The 15,437-nt window shown below is 33.7% G+C and overlaps 1 protein-coding gene across 4 annotated transcripts in view; it reads right to left on the minus strand.

Annotated features, from left to right (window-relative positions):
• Positions 1-379: 379 nt before the first annotated feature.
• The window catches only part of LOC121410754 (diacylglycerol kinase beta-like), a 94,614-nt gene continuing 79,556 nt past the window's right edge, over positions 380-15,437 (minus strand). For all 4 annotated transcript variants that reach the window (XM_041603035.1, XM_041603036.1, XM_041603038.1 and 1 more), the window contains 10 exons: positions 12,251-12,313; positions 11,127-11,249; positions 10,673-10,821; positions 9,553-9,638; positions 8,725-8,814; positions 7,957-8,117; positions 7,309-7,464; positions 6,557-6,794; positions 5,398-5,579; positions 380-4,313 (listed from right to left, as the gene is read on the minus strand). In XM_041603035.1, coding sequence (XP_041458969.1) covers positions 4,182-4,313; positions 5,398-5,579; positions 6,557-6,794; positions 7,309-7,464; positions 7,957-8,117; positions 8,725-8,814; positions 9,553-9,638; positions 10,673-10,821; positions 11,127-11,249; positions 12,251-12,313 — 1,380 coding nt within the window. In that variant the 3' untranslated portion in view covers positions 380-4,181. The remainder of the gene's footprint in view (positions 4,314-5,397; positions 5,580-6,556; positions 6,795-7,308; positions 7,465-7,956; positions 8,118-8,724; positions 8,815-9,552; positions 9,639-10,672; positions 10,822-11,126; positions 11,250-12,250; positions 12,314-15,437) is intronic.

Here is a 15,437-nt window from a genome sequence, read left to right on the forward strand (position 1 = left end):
ATACATATAATACGAGTAGTTTGTTAGATACTATAATCCACAATTAAATCGAAGTAATTTTCATGCGTACAGGGATCTATGTAATCTTTGACTTTCAACCTTGTGACCCTCAAGTCAAATACACAGTTCAAAAATAGGAATGGACAACCAAAAATACAATGCCTCTAGTGCTATCATTTGATGGAATTGTGGACAAGACATAAATGAATACAGTAAGTTTAGAGCGGAGTAAAACAACATCAGTAATGGAACTGTGTGTGTGTGTGTGTGAAACAATCGCACTGGCTTTAGAAGAGCATCCACTTGACTTTCATTAAATAGACCTACCATCCCAAATAATAACACTTCAAATAACAATAAACAAGACACAATGTTAATATCAGGTTAAAAATACCCTTAAAAATATTCATTTTTTTTATTCTAGCCAAGACCTTGCTGTACAAATCAGATCATGAAAATGGGCAGTAAATGACACCCAGTCTTAAAAAAAAAACCTGCTTGTAACGTCACAATGCATTCAAATCTCAAGACTTTTCTAGGAAAAAGATTGTCAGAAATATAGGATGAAGTTCAACAGATACATGGTAAAGTTTATGACAATGTCTAACACATTGTATTTACCAAGGTTTTTATTGGAGGCAATATTACTATTCATGTGGACAGGGCCTCATGAAACAAAGGTCAAGTGCCTTGTTTCTACTCCACACTCTTAAAAACTTTTTTTTAAAGAGGAAGACTACAATAAAAACACAGATTTTATCTTTTTTACCCAAACCCCTTTCTTAAATTATGTTTGATTTACATACCACTTCAATTCAAAGAACAAGTGGGCAGTGATTTGAAAAAAAAACTACTACATATAATCTAATTTTAAAAGGATAACACAATTATTAAAAAATTTAAAAAAATGAGACAGAACAATAACATAAATATTCTTTTGTTAAAACATTGGTGCATTCAAATGAGTCAAAATGAGGTATGACATCTTGTTTCTAAACTTAAAACAAATGATTCTAAATTTAATGATAAAGGAGGGAGTGAGAAGCAGAGAGAGAGAGAGAGAAAAAGGAGAGGTACATTGAGAAAGAGAGGAGAGAGAGGAATGAATGGACCATCTAGCAAAGTATTGAGAGATAGGGAATAAGAATGAGTAAAAGTTGACAAGAAAAATGATAAGAGCAAAAAAAAAGAAAATGTGCTAAACTTAAGCATACTAAAATAGCAGAAAACAAAATAATTATTCACTATCCTGAAAGTGGGGGCAGTTGGGAAAAACTTTTTTAAAAAGCGACACTGATTTCAAATCTTGACAGCCCAATACAAATTATACACAACAAAGAAAAATAATCAAATGTTTTCAAAATATCAATACAAATCATGAATCTCTTGTAGCTAAAAAAAGCAAAGTTATACAAGGTGGTTTATACTCCACGTAAGCATGTTGATATGTAATCTTAACCTTAAATGGCATTTCCCTTAAAATTTTCTCTTCAAGGCCATATTCATCAAAATTTGAAAAAAAAATGTTAAACAATACAAAATGTTTCATAACACAGGACTATGATCTACATAAAGAGATGCTTCTTATTTTATATACACCACTTTTATAGCTGCGAATATATTGGTAAAATTCAATTGCTGAAACCAGCTCAGACAAATAGTTAAATAATGTGATAAAATGCTTTGGAATCTACAAAGCTAATACAACTGATATCATTAAATAAAAAAATTGATATCATACAGAAAGCTCAGAGTACCAGTAACCAATTATAACATCCAGCTTAAGAAGAAAACAAAATTATATACCAACTCTCCGCATCATAATGTTTTTTTTTTTTATATTTGTCAACGATTATAAATGATGATTATGATTACATTTCAAAGCAGTAATTTTGTGATGTAGATTATACTAAGAATTCTAAACAAAATGTGAGAAAAGATAATAGTATCAAAAGGGCCTTTTCCCATAAGAATTGATTGAGTGGGATGTCTATTTTAGAAATACATACTGAGGGTAATACAGTATGTGCTTGTAAAATAAAACTTTGCCAATACAGTGGAACATTTTTATTTTTGCAAACTGACAAAAATATCAACATTGAAAACACAAAGGCTTCAATAGCAATAATTAATCAGAGAGCCAAGGTATCATCATTATTTAAATCGATATTCCTGAATAAAATGAAACAAGAAATAAATATTTATTCTCGTAATGTGGGTGAACACGATTAAAGAATCACTTAACATAATTTCAAATAAAAACAAAATACTTACAATACAATGGTGATTTCTTCCAAATAGAAACATTTGAGTACAAATCAATCTATATATAAATAATATGACTTCCAAACCTCCACCGACATCCATAATATTTCTGCTTTTGATGAGAAGTGAAGCATCAGACTCAAGAATATGGTGTTGATATGAAACTGATAAAAAGTATAAAGGAAACATAATGTACATATATCTTTGTCGAAAACATCTACATATAAACATATGGAAAGACAAGTGATACTAATATATCCCACATAACTTCACACTGCAAACCAAACAAAAGATTTTAATAAACATCATTAGAAGAACAAATTACATTGATTATTACAAATGTTATCAAATATATTTGAAACAAAATAAAAGGCTGTCAAACTCACTCAGAATCAGCACTTATAAACTGACAAATTGATTTAAAATCACAAAAAAACTAAAAAAGTAAGAATAGAAAAACTTTAAAACTTAAAGATATATTTGGATCACAATGTTTAGATACATTTATGGAGTATTACAAAAGTGTTGTGTAAAAGTATGTATTGACATACTACGATTATTATGCTTCATGAACATTATAATCTTATCATTTTAATTTTCATATTTTTTTCAGAATATTCAACAACTTCTATCTTTTTTCATATAAACAGAACATGTAGCTTCATTACGACAGCTTTAATTGCTTAATGCCCAGTCATCATATGGTAATTTGTTGATTCTGTTTTTATTTGTTATCTTTTCATTTCAATTTATAAAAATCCTGCACTTGAAACTAAACTTTGTAAGAATAAGTTGACCACTATTCAAGCATAAGGAATCCCCCTGAATTACTTGATATTCAGTAATACATATAATATTCTCTATATATGTCTTGACATCCAGCAAGCACATTGTATACAAAATATACACACAAAACAAAAATAGGATTTTACATAACAAAATATAAAAAAGAAGCAACATGCATGATTGAACCAGAGCACATAGCTTCCTTCACACTGTTAAAAGTCTGTTGCAGAAGACTAATTTTGTTAATTATTCAAATATCATATCGCGTATGGAATGAACTCTCATTGACACTTGAAAACCATTTATGTTTCTTTTCATTGCACCTTTCTGATGATAGAAATATCTTTCTGTCACACCAGACTTAATACCTTGGCTTAGTGGAATTCCTGACAAATCAAAGAGTCTGTTTGCATCCGATTCTGACAATATTCTGAGAGTTTACATAGATTTTTAAGATCCCCACAGCACCAATTACATGTACAATCAGCACATATATTTGTGGATGCAAATATCTGTCACTTCTTAAAGATATATAAAATGTTTTAATACAATGAATAGTTCTTCATTATATTTCATCCCAGACTATATCTCATAAAATTATCTTCTTTACAAGTAATACCAAACGCTGTCTATGAACATCTAGAATACATTCAAGAGTTGTGTCGAATCGCTTAGAATTGCCTCTCATCAGAAAACGGAGTGGAATACCTCTGAACCATTGGATGGAATGCAGATGGCCTTTCTATCCCACTTGCTTTGTCTATGTTATGCTACCCACCTCTGAAGTCCACATTTGCCCTTTATATCAAACTCTACAATCATTATCATCATCATCATCATCATCATCATCATCATCATCATCATCATCATCATCATCATCATCATCATCATCATCACCATCATCACCATCACCACCACCACCAGTACCATTAGTCATAAAGGATCAACTCCACTTAATCTGCATCTCTCCAATTTGGGTGGAACACATCTTTACACCTTGTCACATTTTTTCACTCTTGTTCTCTCTCGCACTCAGGAATGGAAGGCAATATTTGAAGAGATTGGAGGGAACGCCGGGAGCGCGTCCCTTAAAGATCCAATCTTGATGTGTCTCTTGCATCTTTCTAGTCTCATAGATGCACGTCACTACTCTCATCTGCATCGATGCTCCCCTTGCCAAACAGTTTTCTGATTCCAGAGAAACTTTTCTTTGGTGGAGGTCCTTTCTGCATAGGTGTGCTGTTCTTGTGTGTTATTGATATCTGCGAAGATAAGTTAAAAACAAAAAAGGATGCATTTGATTCATCATGAATTTTTAATGATAAACATGTTCTTAAGATCCTGCTATACAGGAAACCATCTCAAGATGATTGGCAAATATCTAAGAATTAATGAATGCTAAAATGATCAGAATTTGACTCTCATGTCACATGCATCACACGTGTATAAGACTACACAGAAGTGTACATATTAGATGTAGATATTTTTTCCCTCATTTTGAAAGGTTGAGACATATTAATAGCAATCATTTGTGCTGGTCCTATCATTTAACCATAATATCCTTCAGGCACTCATCTGGCATATACAGTAATGAACAACAATATTCCACCGACCACATTTGAAATTTTCATTCGCCGCAAACGATCGGAAGTGTTAAAATCTAGTTTCAATAAAGGTCAAAGTCTTTTTTTTTTCACTAATTAAAGGTTGATTGATATAATCTGGGCAAATATCTTGTCGTAATAGTGCTTGGTTATTGATGTTTTGTCATGCATTCAAATTTCAGTTTGTTTGTTAATATGAAAGATGGAAAATTGATACAAATGGATATCCGTAAAATTTCACCCCTCGGATTTCTTCACTGAAACTGGCGGCTTCGAAGGCGGACATCAAAAGGTCCTTATTGCCGTTCTTTCTTTTGTGCTTCTTTAGAAATGAACAGCTGCTTGAATAAATTTGTTGCCTGATGGAATTCCAGTCATAGAAACTTCTTGGTAATACAATACTTTTGATATATGAATACCACAGTCAAATTTTCATACTAAGTTATTTATAATCTCCCCCATGAACACCATTTCAATATTACATTCTATGACTAAAACTGTTTATTCTCATAATTATCATCATAATCACTACCACAACAACATACAAATCATCAACGTACAACTATTATAATCCCCCCCCCGTCAAGCCTTGTATGAATCTGGGGCGTGTTTCATGGAACAAGTAGTTAATTATTTTCACTGACAAATCTGTTCTAAGCCAATGAGATGCAAGGATTTTAGTAGCTTATAACAATACTCAGAGACCATTTGTTTCAAGAAATGCTCTTGTGATGATACATACCGTGCATGGAGGTTGAAGCCATGGTTCTCCATCAATCTGCATGGGCACTCGTTTTTTCGTCCTGATAGTGACAGTCTGACATTGACCCAACCTTCGACCCGATGACCTGATACCGGCCTTGACTTGACCTACATGAAGTGAGCCCTCTAGGCCCACGACTTCAAGCAACTTGTCTCCTATTGCTAAAAAAACCCCAAAAAACATAGTTGAGTAAATGATTCGTTTGAATGATTGAAGCTTTTGCATGACAAGGTTGGTCAATTAAAAGCCCCAACTTGATGACTACTGCATTCAAAATTCAGGCAAGATAAAATATTTATTTCAACAATCTTTGCAATCGCACCACTTCTGTCTTTAGAAATTGAGTGCATGTCTTGTAAATGTTATTTCACACATGCTTACGGACTTTGTGGAAGAGCAATAGAGCCATATGCCTAATCAAAAAATACAAATCAGACACGTTTATAATATAAGATACATTAGTGGTCTTGCAAATTAGGACATTGGCCAATGTAGCTCTTTTCTACCATTTCTGAGAAGAGCAGGATTAATGAAGGATGACGATATGTGTATTTTAACAAAAGTTGTGACCGAGACTACAAATCAGATTTCACAATGGCTTTCATGATTATTATTTACAAAATGGAGAATTGGACAAGTTTATGAGCTGATGAGGAGACAGTCATAGTTCAAGGGTCATTTTATCCAAAAGAAAGGTTTTAAAACCCTGATATGACATGGGCATTGAGAGACAGAGAGAAGTTGTATAGGGATACTTTATATGGATACTACAAACATGGATAAAAGGGAGAATGATGAAGGCAATGGTGCTTATAAAGAAGGCTGAGAAACATGGGTTGTTTGTGGAATACTATGACCATAAACTGAATAGTGGGTTTCGCAAGAAACTTATTTGCTATCGATTGCAAATATCAGTAACAACTATACAATGAAAAGAACAATTCTAGTTACAGCAAATCTATTGCAAGGAGCAAACAAATGATCGATTGCAAAACCTATGATTAATGTTGGCAGGTTTCTTGCAAAAGGGCGTAAATCTCTGATTAGCTATGTTGATTTAAATATCCAATGAAGGAGACTCAATCCCTTTGTAATCCCCAACCAACAATTCGATACCAGCAAACTAATTGTCACTTACACTGCCTTGCAAACATGAGGTCAATGTTTGACTGAGTAAGACCAACAGTGGAATGGCTGTCACCACCTCTATCATGTCTATCCCTGTTCCTGTAAAGTTTCTTCTCTAGCTTCCGTTGTTTCTTCTTGCTGGGTGTGTCTCCCCACAGGTTGGAACCCCCGTAGATACTGGGGATGTTCAGCACGGCGATACCTTCTAGTGATGGTCCCAGTGCAAGGTCCAAAGATACCCCATCACACTGTATTTATATAAGATGCATTGGTAATGTAAATTATTTGTATTGCATTGTAAATGAAACACATATTAACACAAATATTAATCTCAGAAAATATGTACATGTATGGATTGTTTTGGTATGTGGTACAATATTAATCTTACATTGAATTGAAACTAAAGGGGTATCATAAACATATTTCTTGATTTCTCTATAATTACTCTGAGACTAAAAAAAAGCTTCTGTTTCTTTCGAATACTCATCTTCATGACAAAGATCTTGTACTAGAGACTTTCCTGAAATTCATTTATGACTTATTTATGACTTATTTTTATTCCTTCCAATTTCATGATAAATTGTGAAAAGTTTTTCAACATTTTTTTCCTCACTGGATTTTAACAACCTGTGCATGGTCACTGAGTTGTCAATATGGACTCCATAAGGGACAAGGGTTAATCCATGCTAAACTTACTATGAAAATCACTGACTACAACAAGTAAGTAATCCCTGTATCAACCCTATGAATACGTTAACTTACCATGATATCAATATCTTCATGAAGGTTCTTGCATGTTGAGGCAAATGTTTCTGAGGTACCAAATTCAAAATACCAAAGCTTGTTCTTCATCCGACTGTTGAATTTCTCTGGATGCTTTTCTCTCATTGTATGGAATCTGTGAGCGATTGATGCATCCTATACCAAACAAAGAAAGTCAATTATCAACTGTAATTTTGACTGGGATTTATAGACCAAATTTTTTTTTTCATGGGGGGGGTAATGAAATCAGTGCAATACAGTTAAACTGGAATTATCGTGCATACAAGGAAATGTTAACAGATGGACAGACAGACAGAAGGAAAGACAGACAGACGGACGGACACAGAGCGTGATACCATAATACATGCCATCTAGGATGGGTGCATAATAATCTTTGTGGGTGGGACTTCTAATGCGAACTCTACATTTAGGGTTGGATTGAAATTCCTTTAACTCTAATGAATTATAATATAAACTTTCCATGTAGTTGCTTATTAATATAATAATTCAAAGATCCAGTTTGAACTATAGATAATTGGAGCAAAAATTAACAGAATTATGTCACAAGAAATACATGAAATGCTGTTTTATGGAAAACCCTCAATGACTGTGAGCACCTGCCACTGCATGAGTTGCAGATACACTTACCACTCCTATTGAAAAGTAGTTGTTTATGATGTTGTATGGAACTGGATCTCCTTGTTCTCCTGTATCTTGTGTGCTAAATTCTATCTGCCACCTATCTAATTCAACTGCATCAGACACCTCAATGTCCTTTAGAATCTTGGGTAGACTACCTCCATCATAACCTGAACAAGAAAAGGAATGAAGAAGAGAAAAAAATGGGTGATTCCATCATCAATCAAGTCTTCTGACCATCTTTTTTCTACTATTACATGTTTCCATTCATAATCTTTGAAGAATATGATGTAATATCAAGGTTATTAATGGATCACAGGACACCTATTTCCTTTTCAAACATATTGTTCTACTGTTGTAGAAAGGAGATGATTAAGAAAATGAAATTAAATATTCTACCAAATCAAGTCCCTCTAAATCTTCTTTTGTACTTACTTGAGGCATTAAAATTATAACAAGCCTCATCTACAACTACAATACCTCCTTCATGAAAAAAAACATGGTCATATTTCATAGCTCATTCAATGAAATATAATATTCAGTCAAAATTGTTATTTTAATCCGAAGAATCACTCTAGTCAAGGAAGGTAGTACTTAAACATAACCAGGAAATTAGCTACTGTCTTTTGCCTATATATCCATTTAATTTCCTTATCATCATTACTTGAAATAAAGCTTGACATAAATATGTATATCAGTATAAACCGCGCTCCTGATTGGATACTGGATAGACATTTTTTCATCAGTGACCAATCATGAATAAGAGAGAAAACCTACCTCCACCCCAGTTGAGACACCTAGCTAGATCATTGCCTGTACCTAAAGGAAGAATAGCTACTGATGGTCTGGGATCTATTGAAAGCTTATCTGAGAACCAAAGAAAAAAAAAGATGACGATTATTATTGATGAGATTATGCAACATTACAAATTAAAGACACTTGGATACACCATTGCATTTTGCTTATCAAGAGAATGATTTGTGTGGATACTATCTGATCTACATAACTGACCAGTAAACCTTTTTGATAATACAATCAGCTAGTGTTAACCACTGAAATGTACTATGTTTCATTCAGTCATATATTTCTACCTCCAACACACTATCATCATAGACATTAATGTAACTGGGTATTGTATGTAATTTACTTGCAATTCTTTTTTTTTAAATGATGTTTGACAAGAAATCACAATATAAACAATGATATTTTCATTAGTTCTCCCAAGTATGGGCTAGATAAGCCATCTTCAGCCAATGTTTGGTCTTCTTAGGGGGTCCAGAAGGAACAAAAACCAGTGTGGACTTTCATAATACATTAAGATATTTCAGAAAGCACTATTACACCATCTGAATACACGCTTTGCCTTCATAATACTTCACAATGGTTTTGATTCAAGATTATTTTCAGTCAAGACAGTGTTTTGTGATTGCATTGTATTTCAATCAAATTTTTCCAGTAGTGAAAATTATAGGAACACAATAACAACCTGAAATATAGCATTTGAATATAACTTTTAAAGATAACTTTCATTTCTGAGGTCTTTCAAATTCTGTATTACACATGGTTGTGAGGCTAAATTCTTGATAGAATCTGAAAGCAACTTACCTATACAATCTAATACCCATCCTACAGTACCGTCACCTCCACAACAAAGAACCCTGAAGTTTGGTACATCTTTGAAGAATTTCAACCTGCATGAATAACAATTAAATTTTTATCTATTTACCCACTTCATTGTATAATTGAGAACTTTATCATGACTGTAAATTTTCATTTAGAGTATAATTTCTCATATCATAAAAGAAGTAATACTGTTGATTGTGATATAGACATGGGAGGATCTTGAAGCTGTTCCTTAATTTGGATTTCCGAACAACCAGAATACGAAGTACAAACAAAATCTTGAAAAGTTAATATTGTCAGGATATAATTATTGAATACTTTAATTCATATCAAGGCAAAAAAAATATACATTGCATGTGAATGTGTTAAAACAGTAAAAAGGTTTAATAAAAAAAAGGCATCTATATATCTCAATTATAGAGACATGTATTGGGGTGCCATGTTCCTAATGTTGTAAAGTAAACTGATCATTAACTTTGTTACACCCCCCCACAACTCCCCCTTTTTTCTTTCTTTGACATATAAAAAGGTGAAAGAGAGACGCAACTGTTGAAGTATGCATTGACACAAAGAGCTTTCAAATGTTTAAATTCATCACAAGAAAAATTTCTGACAGGATAGTTAACAAATAAAACATAAAGCACAGTACATTGTTTCTCGCTGTTTTTTTTTTTTTGTTTGTTTCAAAATCACAATTTGTTAATTTGATGTGCAAAGACTTGGCCAATGGTATTTATGATAAAACTGTGATATATGAAAAATTACTGTGCTGCCCTCTATAGCGAAATATTGTATTTGCTGTAGCAGGAAACTCTCACACTTTGCCTCTAATCTTTAACCTCATTTTCTCTTCACCGAGATATAGGCACAAATGTGACTCTCTTTTTTATCATTCAGTGTGCTATGGCTCCCTTTATTTGAATTGATAAACATAACAATTTCCTTTCTTTCTGTAAATGATATTCTTTGTGAGAGATGGCCATTAATTTTGTCTTGAGAAATATAGGTGCCCCCTTTATGAAAACCTAGATACGCCCCTAGTGAAAAATCCCCTGCTATAATGCCCCCACCCTCACAAGAATCCACCATAATATGAACTCACCCAGGCATAGGCCCTCCTTTACTCAGATCATACACTTGTCTAGGATTCAGAAGATACTGGAATTTTCTCATGATCCTTTCTCCTTGCCTGCCACCACTCTTAGGATTCACAAAAACTACTAGGGGATGAGAGCCAGGCAGAGGTGTCACCTAAAAGAAATCAAAAGAAATAGAGTAAATGTGCAAGAACATTCATTTTGTATTCCATTTCATTTGCATTTTCCACACAAAAATGAACTTCCTAGCAAAATATGATGTATCAATTATATAATTCATGAATTTAAAGGCAATATCTGTGAATGTTATAAAGATAAGGATATTATAAAACTACTTTAATTACTTAAATTTTACTACTACTGCTTTTATAGTTATCACTTCATATAATTTCATTATTTTATTATCTATTCATCATAAGCATATAAAGGTATTCTTGATAATCTTTGACATCTTATTACCTGTAACCCTTGTCCTTCTATTGACATTGAGTCTGTCCTGCAGACACCCCTTCTTTGAGGGCCTCCATCTGAAACGTCTTCTGAAGCATTACTATCTTTGGGTGTTAACGTGCTTCTCCTCTCCTGAATAAAGACACACATTGAATGGACATTTATCACTCTTGAAATAAAAACATATTCTGTTTGTAACTATTATACCATTTTCCTTCTGCCTCTGGCATAATGATATAAGCACAGGCACTAACATAATATGAAAAATCTCAAACTCTGGAGCATAACCACATTAAATATTTTGAATTCAACAAATTTTAAGTGAAATAAATCAAAACTAATAAATTCCAAAATGATTCAAAGTTTATTGAATGATTCTACAAATGTAAACCAATAATTCAAGTATGTGATGTCACAATAAATATAGATGTTAATGCAATAACATGAAAACATTGATAAAAATCTATCCAGAATAACTTTGAGTTCACCAATTATTTTTTATCTGTATCTCAAGTAGCTACCAGTATATGTGTGCATGCCCTTTGTGGTCTTAAAAAAAAAGTTGAAAAAGAGGATTAAAGATAAACGCTTAGAAGAATCGATTACTAGGGAAGAAAACAAAATCCCATATTCAATTTTTTTTAGATTTGTCAAGACCTTTTGTTTCTTTCCTGCCATGCAAATGAATATCACATGCCCAAATGGCATCCATTCCAATCCCAAATCAAAATGTTTAGAATAAGGACATGTAAAAATAAACTCTGAGGGTGGGTGGGGTAGGGATAAATCTATGCAGGGGCGTGGTATATGGTAAAATGTTCCAAATGATACAACTCAAAATCATAATCAACAATATGACAAGATGTGTTCTTTTTTTTTTTACTTTATACCAGTGATGATTATCACCTATTTAAAAAACTTATAGGACAATACTCAATTGTTTTATAAAAAAGACACAGAAAATTAGAAAGAAACTTTGTAAAGTAAATCTAATGCAAAATCTTTTTACCACTTCAAGAAATCAATGTTTCTTGCATATCTTGATAAATAGAATTTTCTGTAAATGGAAATATGTTTAGTAATGACTTTATTCATTGTTTGTTGCGTGAGTTGAATGCAACACACTTGCTTACCTCTATACCTGTTGAAGGTTGTGGTTTACCATGCAATGATTTTCTGACGGAATTGACTCTTCCCTGAACGGTGGTGGTAGTGGTGGTGGTTGTGGTGATGGTATGGTAAGATAGATGAACAGCAAGCAAAACAGGCAGGCAGGCACACAGGCAGGCAGGCAAGAGAGAAAGAAGGTTGGTAGAATGAATGGAGAGAAGGGGAATAGTGAAGGTTATGGTAGTCATTGCAGAATAAGGTATACAAAATGCAGGCAATCATGCAGATTGGCATTCAAGGGGTGGGATGAGACGTAATAAGGGAGAGGAGGAATAGGTGTGAGTGGTAATAAAGAAGGTTAGGGATAAGGTTAGGGCATTATTACAGAGAGGACAAATGGTTAATGGTAGTAAGGTGAAACATGAATAAGGATGGGAAGTAACAAGGTGGTGAGGTAAGTGAGTGGTAATAAAGAATAGGAGGGATAAGGGAGAGGGCAAAGGGTTAGTGGTGGTAAGGGAGAGGATGAATAAGGATGGGAAGTAATAAGGTGGTGAGGTATGTGAGTGGTAATAAGGGATAGGAGGGATAAGGGAGAGGGCAAAGGGTTAGTGGTGGTAAGGGAGAGGATGAATAAGGATGGGAAGTAACAAGGTGGTGAGGTAAGTGAGTGGTAATAAGGAATAGGACGGATAAGGGAGAGGGCAAAGGGTTAGTGGTGGTAAGGGAGAGGATGAATAAGGATGGGAAGTAACAAGGTGGTGAGGTAAGTGAGTGGTGATAAGAAATAGGAGGGATAAGGGAGAGGGCAAAGGGTTAGTGGTGGTGAGAGGATGAATAAGGATGGGAAGTAACAAGGTGGTGAGGTATGTGAGTGGTAATAAGGGATAGGAGGGATAAGGGAGAGGGCAAAGGGTTAGTGGTGGTAAGGGAGAGGATGAATAAGGATGGGAAGTAACAAGGTGGTGAGGTAAGTGAGTGGTAATAAGGAATAGGAGGGATAAGGGAGAGGGCAAAGGGTTAGTGGTGGTAAGGGAGAGGATGAATAAGGATGGGAAGTAACAAGGTGGTGAGGTAAGTGAGTGATAATAAAGAATAAGAGGGATAAGGGTGAGGGCAAAGGGTTAGTGGTGGTAAGGGAGAGGATGAATAAGGATGGGTGGTTATGAGGGACGAGCAGGAGTAAGGAATATGAGGGATAAGGTCAGGATGTAATTAAGGAGAGGGTAAAGGTTAGTGGTAATAAAATAGAGCATAAGGGCAGGATGTAATCAGGGGTGGGGTAAGTGAGTGGTAAAATAGGAAGGGGGAGGTGTGGATGGGTCAGGTTTGAGGTGGCAATGGTATAATTTCCATTGGTATTAATATAATTCATTTCATGAGATAAATTTAGAGAGAGAGAGTAGTCATTCTTAAATGAATACCCACCCAATTTACAATTTGTTTCAATTTGCACAAAATAGTGAACAATTATAAATGATATACATGATGTTGGGTAAACATACAAAATGGAGTATTCATATCATGATAAAAGAAGATGGATCAAGGGGTTTGTTATAAAATTTGAAAACCAAAAAAAAACAAACTTAAGAATCATTTTCAGTCCATTTGATTAAACAAGTACAAGAACATGAGAAAAATAGTTTACAAACAAGGGTTAGGATTTAATATCATTTGAAATTATTTCATCATAAAAAAGGATACAGAGATTGATATTAATGGATAACAAGTTTCATTTTTCCATACAGATAAAGATTGGTTTTTTTTCAAATTGGGGTACAAAAAGCAGGATTGATAAGACATTAGCAAATGCATTCCAGGATAGGTTCAGAGGTAATAGGATATTAAAACAAGGAGAAAGGTGAAGACAAAAGAGAGATAAATTATCCAAATGAAATAACTGAATGATATCAGGTAGCTTCTGTATATTATGGACAAAACAGAAGAGTATTTTGATTAACTGGGCCATAAGAAGAGGTGGTGACTAGCTTGTTGAGGGTTTCCTCATTCAGACCACCTTGATGTTCTTTATTAGAAAAGAGATTGGCACATAGTAGGATAGAACATTAACACATAAGAACTACATTAAAATAAACAAACAAATGACATAAGAAGAAACTCAGAATGATAAGGACTGCAATTAAAGTATCATGTGTTGATGAACCTCTAGTGTCACATCAGTATCATGTTGAGAATGTAAGTTACTCATTTTCTTCATACGTAGATACGGCTATAGACAAATGTTTTTAAACATCATATTTTGGGGGGTCTCATTTAGAATGTTTTAGCAAGAAAATACAAACATTATATATGGTAGCCTATGTCTTTCAATGGAACACCATGAACTTTCAGCATGATTTGTTTTATAATGCAAAAATAACACATGCATACCATGATTAACATATGACCCATCATTACAACATGAAGAAAATAAAATGATTACACCTTATGCAATAACTATGACTAGTACAGTCAAGAGCATGAGTAGCAATCATACCTGCGTCCAACACACCATTACATTCTCAATGACCTAATTCCCATTCACAAATTCACCCCCACCATATAAGGGCATTACATAATTGCTGACTAAGAATAGCACAATATTCGCATCTATTAATTGTTTCCTCTCTGCCTTACATGCATAGTAAATGAGTCCTGAGGAGGTTCAAGATCTAGAGGGTCCAATAACAAGTGCTTTGGTGACTATCATTCTGGGCATTTAATTTGTCAGAACTGAACACTGTGGCCTGTATTCTGAACTCAGGTTTAAATCAAACCCTGGTTAGAAGTTGTGGTTTGAGTATGGAGAGCCAAATGGGGCACAAATCTCTAACAGTACATATCCAATTTATTAAATTATTGGACACTCAAATTATTCATAATTGTCTCGGAATGACAATTTAAGTATTTTAAAGTATTTATTATAAAAGCAAAAAGAAAAAAAGGTAAACATAAGAAATATACAATATCAACAGATTTTTTGAAATTTTGGCTCTCCATAATTTTAGCAAAGAGTTAGACAGTGGTCTAAGTTAAACCTGACTTCAGAATATGAGCCTGTTAAGTTAAAGTCCTATCACTTTTTTCCTTGAATAAAAAATAATATATTTAAAAAGGAAAATCACATCATTAATGCATAAGAATAGTACTTGAAGTTTAAAGAATAATAAAAAGATCTGGATAAATTGTTATTGAATCAAACAAGAATAG

This window comes from Lytechinus variegatus, chromosome 3 (genome assembly GCF_018143015.1).
Source record: "Lytechinus variegatus isolate NC3 chromosome 3, Lvar_3.0, whole genome shotgun sequence".
NCBI classification, from domain to species: Eukaryota; Metazoa; Echinodermata; class Echinoidea; order Temnopleuroida; family Toxopneustidae; genus Lytechinus; species Lytechinus variegatus.